At 37.2% G+C, this 8,707-nt stretch overlaps 1 protein-coding gene across 3 annotated transcripts; it reads right to left on the bottom strand.

Annotated features, from left to right (window-relative positions):
• Positions 1–816: 816 nt before the first annotated feature.
• LOC143133127 (uncharacterized) lies at positions 817–7,577 on the bottom strand. 3 transcript variants are annotated; one of them, XM_076292898.1, is made up of 16 exons: positions 7,479–7,577; positions 7,315–7,362; positions 6,919–7,227; positions 5,819–6,139; positions 5,201–5,326; positions 5,062–5,080; positions 4,476–4,564; positions 3,636–3,654; positions 3,442–3,491; positions 3,100–3,118; positions 2,930–2,979; positions 2,798–2,837; positions 2,638–2,675; positions 1,893–1,924; positions 1,348–1,378; positions 817–1,244 (listed from the first exon to the last, which is right to left on the bottom strand). In XM_076292898.1, the coding sequence occupies exons 1-16, from the start codon at positions 7,501–7,503 to the stop codon at positions 1,162–1,164; spliced, it is 1,299 nt and encodes a 432-aa protein (XP_076149013.1). In that variant the 5' UTR covers positions 7,504–7,577; the 3' UTR covers positions 817–1,161. The 3 variants fall into 3 exon arrangements, with proteins under 3 accessions (XP_076149013.1, XP_076149015.1, XP_076149014.1); XM_076292900.1 differs by having other exon boundaries at positions 6,919–7,087; positions 7,479–7,521; XM_076292899.1 differs by lacking the exon at positions 1,348–1,378.
• Positions 7,578–8,707: the final 1,130 nt, after the last annotated feature.

Below are 8,707 nucleotides of genomic sequence, written 5' to 3'. Positions count from 1 at the left end.
TAGTCCCTACAGTTCTCAAGATATTCACAGAAAACTGTGTCTGCCCTACCCTCAGGGGGTCCAGTCCAGCGGGGGGGCTACAGATCAAAAACAAAAAACGATGGTTCCATGCTATCCATGTGGGGTTACATGCCCACCAAGTTTCGTGTACCCCGGTCTTTCAGTGTCCCGGGAATCATTGACGGAAATTTGGCCATGCGAAAAAAAAAAAAAAAAAAAAAAAAATCTGACTAAACCTTAAAGCTTCGCTGCGCGGCGGTCATAATAAGAGACCATGGTTGCTGAGTGATATTCAAATGAGTTGACGGTCATATTCAAAATTAAGAGACCACTGCAAAATTGAATATGACCGTCAACTCATTCAAATGTCACATAGGATGACATCAGAAAAATGTGCGTTGGTCTTTTAATCTTGCAGAGGTCTCATCCAGAGCTGTATATGTACACTTTTATGTGAAGTCTGTGTATGTACCAAAGATTCTAGAACAGCTCTGTTCTAGAATCTTTGCTATGTACAGTAACACTTGCATGTGAAGTACAGTCAGTTCACATGTAAGGACTAAACTATACAAGTGCAGGCCTGCATGTCACATGTCTCCATGGAAACCACCCCACATCTCTTAAGTTTGCAGTCCAGCAAAACCTCTACTGCATCAGCATTCAGATATAAGACTCTAATTTGGATGATGGGTCAAGTGCAAAGTCTTGAGTCTAACTAAAGTGAATTTCGTAACAAGGCAAAACCACTTTGCACGTTGTCTGCCATATAAATTGAGGCCTACTCTGCTATTATAAAGCACACTCAACATAACACAGTCAGCTCATCTTGCTTTACTGAGTTAGGTCAACAAGTTTGTTACACATGAACTTGACACTATACGCTGACTTTTACTTAGAATCTGAGATTTTACAGATGTGTACGAGATACATAGTGCCTCTGTCTAACCCACTTAAGCACTTCACTTTTGTATTTCACTTTTGTTGATCATACGATCTACTGTGTCATAGCCTTTGGCTTTGTTTCTAAAGAGTAATATTCACACATACATAATGTTGTTACATTACACACATTATTACAAAATATTACACTGAATTTTACAGTTTGAATGAATGAATGAATACAGATTGTGCTAAAACGTATGGTGATACAGTTTCTTAGGTTTAGGTGGGCTTCTTTTGTCTCTTCGTTGTTGCATATGTCGCACTTATTCGAGGTCTTACCAATGATTCACTTGGGGCTGCGTCTGCAAGAAAGTTAACAAAACAAAACACATTTGCACACATGGGCCAGGGTGTTTGAGCTGTCTAACTTGCAGCTGAAGCAGAATTGGAAACAGAGTCACTCACTGATAGCTGTTATTATAGCCTCCTTCTGAGTCTGTTAATGTCACAAGGTGTGGAGACTATTAGAGACACGCGACACGCATGAGAATGCGTGTGTGTGTGTGTGTTTGTGTCTGTGTGTGTGTGTGTGTGTGTGTGTGTGTGGTTATGTGCACTGGCTGCACACCCACACAAGAGTACAAGCCCTTGAGCTGAAAAGATGTGCACATTATACTGTATACAACTAGCAATGATATAAGTATAGCTTTTTTTGTTATGCTATTTTGATTATTGTTTTTACTACAATGAGATATTCAACATTGTAGAACACATCACACTGTACTCTACTTTCTTAAATGTAACTATGACTGTAATTATACTTTTGAACTCCCTCAACACAGAAACTCTCATAGCAGTGGGTTTACTGTAATTATTTACCATACTGAAATGATCCATTTGAATTATGTCAGATTGACAGATTGGATGGATGGATGGATAGGTCGATTGATTACTCAGTGAAAATGATAGATTGATTGAAAATATAAAATAAAATAAAAAGTCCTACTTACGAGGTCGGGTATCTCCTGGTATGTGGCTATATCTATTTAGAAAAGAAAGAATCGCTTCATGTACTCAACATTCACTTATTTTCTATGCTTCTGAATCTGCTGTCTAACAAATCTGCATAAATGTAACGTGATTTCACTTTGTGAGGTTTACATTTACATACATTTAGTCATTTTAGCGGATGCTTTAATCGAAAGTGATTTAAAAAATCAAGGTACAATCAAGGTATGTACGACTAGGACATGTTAGTGCAGCAATAAGTACTGATCGCATAGAATAGAATGACCGGTTAACCCAAGTCACGCCATGGGAAAGAAAAGAGGCATAGTCAGGATAGGGAAGAGGATCTTGGTAAGTGCTAGACTAAGCATGTCCAGTTGTTAGTAATGCTAGGAGAGAAGGTACTCTCGGAAGAGCTGGGTCTTCAAGAGGTTTTTGAAGACAGAGAGGGACGCCCCTGCTCCACCAATGGGGACAACAGATGAAAAAAGTTTGGATTGCTGTGAGCGTACAGGTGACAGAGCCAGCCAGTGTTAGTTTCACTTTATCTGCAATATGTAGGTACACAGGCAGAAAAAGTCATGCAGTTATAGCCCAAGGTATAGATTTGTTTAAAGCCCTAGTGATAATAGTTGCAACCAATTCAGACAATGCGAAAGATTAATTTTCAAGTGATTTATTTCTATTAAGATTTACAGCATTACTGCATTATGGATTTTCTGAACATGCATATTGTGGTGGACTCACCCTGATAACTTTCATCGTCACTCCACTCATTGGAGCTTCTACAAAGAAAGTAAACATGAAGAACATCCATACAGTCAAACAGTAACACAAGCTTTTTCTTTTTCTCATAAAAAGAAAACAGGCAGAAAAAGAAGGAACAAAAGAGAAAATAAATCTTTACATGTCGTTTCCTTGATCTTGTTGTATGTTGTGTGACGTTGCTACAGGATGACAACATATTGGAATGAGAAAATAGACCAATAGCATGAGACTCTAAAGGGTGATGTCAGAACATGAGATGTGAGCAGCTTACCTGTATCAGTCCCGTCCACACCAAGCACTCCACTGGTTGCGTAAAATGTTCTGGAACATATTATAGATTATAAACATTACACAAAGTGTAAGGCAACAGAAATAAAAACACTTTGTATTGTATGCAGGTCATGTATTGCTGACAGACATGTGTTATGATGCGTGACTTACTGCACAGGTATCTGTAGCCCTGCGACACACACACACACACACACACAGGTTTCAGTGTTACAAAACACATTTAATGATGATGACACCAGCTAGATCTGCAGCAGTATTGGAAAAAAGGAACTGAGTTCCATGTTCCATACCAATGTATACAGTACAGATACAAAGCTAATGACAAGCAGTTGGCATTTAACTAGAAGTGCAAAAGATAAAGAAAAAGACTGCAGACATATAAGGTAGTCTTGTGACGTTGCTACAGGATGACAACATATTGGAATGAGAAAATAGACCAATAGCATGAGACTCTAAAGGGTGATGTCAGAACACAAGCTGTGAGCATCTTACCTGTATCAGTTCTATTCACACTAGGTTGTCCCCTAGTTGCGTAAAACGTTCTGGAACATTTTACAGATTATAAGCACAGTAACATTACACAAAGTCCAATAAAGGCAACAACAATAAATACAAAAAAAAAAACACTTTGTATTCTATGCAGGTCATGTATTGCTGACAGACATGTGTTATCATGTGTGACTTACTGCATGGGGATCAGTAGCCCTGTGAACACAAGTCAAGTCTGGTCAGTTTATTTTTAATAGCACACACACACACACACACACACACACACACAAATTCAGTTCAAAAATTGACCCTGGGTTGTTATTAGATTGGAGTTTCCATTTCAACGAACCTACCAACTATTTGTGAAATTAGCTGTCTACCCCAGAGTGTCTGTGTGAGCAATAACCCAGTTTGACACTGTTAGGCTAGTTTAGCGTAGTTCAGTGAGTTGTTCCAGCTAGCCTATTTTAACTAGCGTCAATAGGTTAACTAACAGGAATATATAAGAATGTCATATGTTCATTTATTTATTTTAGCATTCCAGAAAAAATGGCACTTTATCCCAAAAAGCCCAAAAAGCCCTGTCTGTGTGTGCATGTGCCTGGTTAGCACCTTGTTAGCTGCTATATTCCACATCCTTGGCTGTGTTTGCATCTGTTTTGTCAGTAAAATGAGAGGCATGTTGCCAATACTTAATTCCAGTGCAGGTGGACCCAGGTGTAAAGTGTCAAAAATATATTGTTGGGCCAATTTCGAATATTTACATATATTTAAAAAATATATTATGAAAAATATATTTAAAATATATTTGTGTTGTGTATGGGCTTGTATGGGCATACTGAACAAAAACAGAAATGGGCATACAGAAATAAAATATATTGAAATATATTTTAAGTGTCAAAATATATTGTTCGGGCCAATTTAGGATAATTTACATAAATTTCAAAAATATATTGTGAAAATAGATTTAAAATATATATTTTTTTGTGTATGGGGCTGATTTGTATGTCCTTGCTGACAGATGCCGTGATTCTCACCTGTGTTAGTATAATCAAAATGATTTTGCGCTGTTGAGGTCTGTTCAGGTGTGTGAAAATGTGCACTTTCAGTTGTGACCTGTGGAGATCTTGGACATGAAACATTACAACATTAAATAAACTCCATGAACAACAGACAGACAGCACAAGAGCATTGTGTACAGTAGTGTGTTCCATTTCAAGGATTTATTAAGAGAAGACTTTAAAAAGAAAAGCAGCATGAGCACACGCAAAATGCACAACCAAGAAAAAAAAACAAAGGAAAAGATGGATAAATATGGAGTCCCAAAGGGGACATGTGACATGTTTTTTGTGGCTTCTGGTGTTCACCAGAACGTTTTACGTGTACACCAGATACGTTCTGGGTTCCACTTGAAACGTGAAACATTCTAGTGCCATAATCATGATTTTGGCCCATGTTCCTTGGTAGATAAAAGTAGAGGAAACAGACTACACGATTCTGGTGACTGAGGGACAAAAATAACAGAAACCACCAAGATATTAGCTAACCGTAGGCAGATGCTAATACAAAAAGCAAGACGTGAAATAAATATATAATGCACCATATGATGATACAGTGTCTTACCTCATCTGCTTGTGTGTCCCTGTGAACATGTAAGTTCAGACATAATTAAGGTGATACGGATCAAACATGTCTTCAAATGATGCGAGTGAACAATGCTGATAAGTGCTGACACACTGCACCGAACTGCCTTTAGACGTACCGTTCCTCCAGAGCAGTAAAACTAGGAGGACGAGCAGGACCAGGGAGGGCAGCAGGTACAGGGGGGCCATTGCAGCTCCGCTGGATACACATTCATCCAACTCATCCGGTTCTCCTGTCAGTTCTCCTGTCGGTTTCAGCTGCAGTCAGCATTTCTATATCAAACCAATATTTGCTATCTTTTTCTTCCACGAATATTGGAAGTAAATATTTGGAGTGTAACAAGGTGGGGGTGTGCATAGCAAAATGCAAAGCTTGCACTGCAAAAAATGAAATCTAAACCAACCAACCTAGCGCTCTCTCAAAATATAATTTTGACTTAGGCCTACTTAATTTAAGAAGACTGACTTATTTTAAGGAGTCTTATCAAGACAAATTTACTTTTTCAAAATGTGATATCTTACCAAGTGTTATAATCTTATTATTAAATATATATATATATATATATATATATATATATATATATTAAAATGTTTAATCATAGGTTAAATAGGCTAATAATAAATTGACATAATATAGTGGTCTATAAAATAGACTAAGATGAGTGAAAAACCTGCATGTTCCACACAACCTATTGCTCTTGTTCGAACTATGGTGTTTATGTTTGTAAAATTCTCACCATTCTCAACCTGCAGAGGCACTGAATTCTTTCCACACGTGTCCAACTTTCTTGCAGCCATAGGTCGGTCAGACACCAAACAGCCATAGCTACCTGTGTCGCCAATCTGCACTCTTTTTAGAAGGAAACTGGCCTGTTTCTTCTGAGAATCCCACAGTTCAACATCAATGATTGTTTCATTCCTACATAGGAATGCCATGAGAATGACAGAGGCTGGGGCATTTTCTGACCTGCAACCGAAAAGCACGTCTGTCCCTGATGTTACACTGTGGGACTGGGATGTGGACTGATTCACATCTATCCATGCTGGGAATACTTTATCTACACAAAGACAGACACATGAAAATGAATCAGCATTCTCACTGTTACCGCTTGTGCACCACTGAAACATTTTGTTCTCTGTATACATTTATGTTTAAAAACATAGCTATAACATATGTATATGTATGAATGATCATGAATTCATGCATGAATTAATTCATGATTTATGCATTACTTCATTCCTTTATATCTTATGAATCATCAGGAATTGACATGAGTCTCTCATTCATGACCTCATGCATGAACAACACATCAACTAAAGCATTAGGTATGGTGGGCACATCATTATGAATTATGATTTCTTAAGCATGATCATCATGATTACATAAATGTAAGGTTCATGTTTGTGGCCCCTGAACTAAAGTGTGAACAAAATGTCATGTGTTTAGAGAACTGCACAAGTTGTGTTCAAATAAGAATTTGAGCAGTGATGACATTTTTGGCAGAAAAAGAAATCATCTTGATCATTCTTAATAAATCATAAATAATAATGATGTGCCCACCATACTTAATACATTAGTTGATGTGTTGTTCATGAATGACGTCACGAATGACAGACTATGAACTCATATAAAGTCCTGATGATTCAGAAGATATAACGAAATGAAGTAATACATAAGTCAGGAATTAATTCATGCATAAATTCATGATAATTCATGTACCCTTACTGTAAAGTGTATCCATTTATAATTATATAGATGGTTACACTATATAAACTTATATATTTGTATTTTTTTAAGCGTGTGATTGATTGTTATCAATGTGATGAGAGCTCTTACCTGTCACTTGGAGGGAGATGAAATTTTCTCCTTTTCCTTTCACCTCCGTGGGGTGTCGTGTTCTGGAGAACACACAGCTGTAGTTTCCAGTGTGCTCTTTTTGGACATTTCTTATAGTGATTATAGAGTCCACTCTTTTGGTTTCCATCATTTTTACACCAACTCCGTTCTTGCAGAGGTAAACAAAGATGTGTTCATCTTTCTTTAATCCAAATGTGCTGCACTTCACTTCAAAATCTTCCCCAACTCTAAGTTCACTAGTCAAAGGTCCATAAATGCGTGCAGGGTGAACAGTGTCTCCATCTGCAACTATTACAAAATTATATTTAAATAATGTATCTATATGCTTCTAACATTTTAGAAATTGTCTTTTGTTTTGTAATAATCATTACACACCTGTACCCTGCGACACTGTTGGATGCTCCTCAGTCACAGTAACTGCAACTGTAGGAAACGAATGAAAGCAAATATGTATAATTAGTACTTTCTTGTGATAAAAGGGCACTTACTAATACTTTTTATCAATAGAAATTCAAAATAATACATGAGTATTTACTTACCAAGAATAAATAGTGAGATAAACATGGCAGAGCATGTGAGAACCAAACCTCAAGCCTGTACACCAGTAGTGACTCAGACTAAACTAAGAACAGGCAGGCCCGAAATGGCGCACATGAGGAAATGGGTCTCTGCCGCTCAAGGTCTTCAAAGGTGAGAATTGTTTTTTTTAACAGCATTTCCTGCTTTTGCTAGGTCTCACATCCTTGTGAACACAGTGACACCTGAGTAAGGTTTCAGTCCATTGCAGTGGCTATGACTAAACAAAACGTGGAGAAATCCTATTTCACACTTTCTCTTATCACAGTTTCATATTGTCTGTATATATAGGTCAATTTCACAATCATGTAAAGCTGTACACAGCAAATAGACACAGTTTCAGTTCAGTATTTCTGTAAATAAGCCAATGTTAAATTTTATTTAACTTTTTAATTTAGATTTTAGTAAAAAATACTTTCTCTTTGGTCCTTGGGCGTTTTCCAATGTCAACCATAAGGTGGCAGCCTTCGCATATTAGTCGTCCTATTATGTGTGCAGGCCATGTATTGCATGTGTTTTGGTGTACTGAAATCAGCAGAAAGCTGAATGAGATGCGGAAATAAAAAATAACATAATATAATAAGCTGCTTTCACCTTCGCTATGATTAAATGTGATTATCCAAAGGAATGTACAATAGTGAGTACAGTTTGCATTATCTTGTAAGCTCCTAGGGCATCAAATAGGTGACTTCTGCACCTTGTTCCACCAATGACTTGCACTTACTAGGAACCCCACATTTCAGTAGTGAATTGATGACAATCATTATTACAGTAAAACAAAAACCTTTATTAGTGTCATTTATATTACAAGTACAACTTTTCACAGCTTTGTGAGATACAGCATTTAGCTGAGGGTAACTTTGTGATGTTCACTTCTTGTGAATTTGTTGTTTGTATTCGTTTATACTGGTTCAAGGCCTCCTGCATGTGAAATGCAGTTTATAAGAGCCACTACATCCATAAATTCTTAAAAACATCATACTTTTGATGATCTTCAATGTTGCATGTACCCTTTACAAATGATTATTTTAATGGACAGAAAAGTTCACAATGGCTTACCACACATAAATGCAATCATACAGACAGATAAAATTGTAGACACAAATATTAGCTGTACCATGAATAGAGGGCAGTGTGCAGTGCACTTTTAGCTCTAAGCCTCCATCTATCTCTTCTGTTGGCAGCAGTTTGA

This window comes from Alosa pseudoharengus, unplaced genomic scaffold (genome assembly GCF_046254945.1).
Source record: "Alosa pseudoharengus isolate Yale_2024_CS ecotype anadromous, Long Island Sound unplaced genomic scaffold, YU_APseudo_1.1 YU_APseudo_1.1_scf_19, whole genome shotgun sequence".
Lineage (NCBI taxonomy): Eukaryota > Metazoa > Chordata > Actinopteri > Clupeiformes > Clupeidae > Alosa > Alosa pseudoharengus.
The sequence above is the reverse complement of the archived record's forward strand: the minus strand, read 5'-3'. Positions and strand labels throughout refer to the sequence as shown.

Bases quoted from the DNA above. Each gene is read 5' to 3' on its own strand.
- LOC143133127 (XM_076292898.1), bottom strand. From the start codon at position 7,503: ATGTTTATCTCACTATTTATTCTTG. The intron at 1,379-1,892 runs GTAAGTAGGACT...TGACATTAACAG, and splicing joins ACCAGGAGATACCCGACCTC to ACTCAGAAGGAGGCTATAAT. The intron at 1,245-1,347 runs GTGAGTGACTCT...ACTTTCTTGCAG, and splicing joins GGCTATAATAACAGCTATCA to ACGCAGCCCCAAGTGAATCA.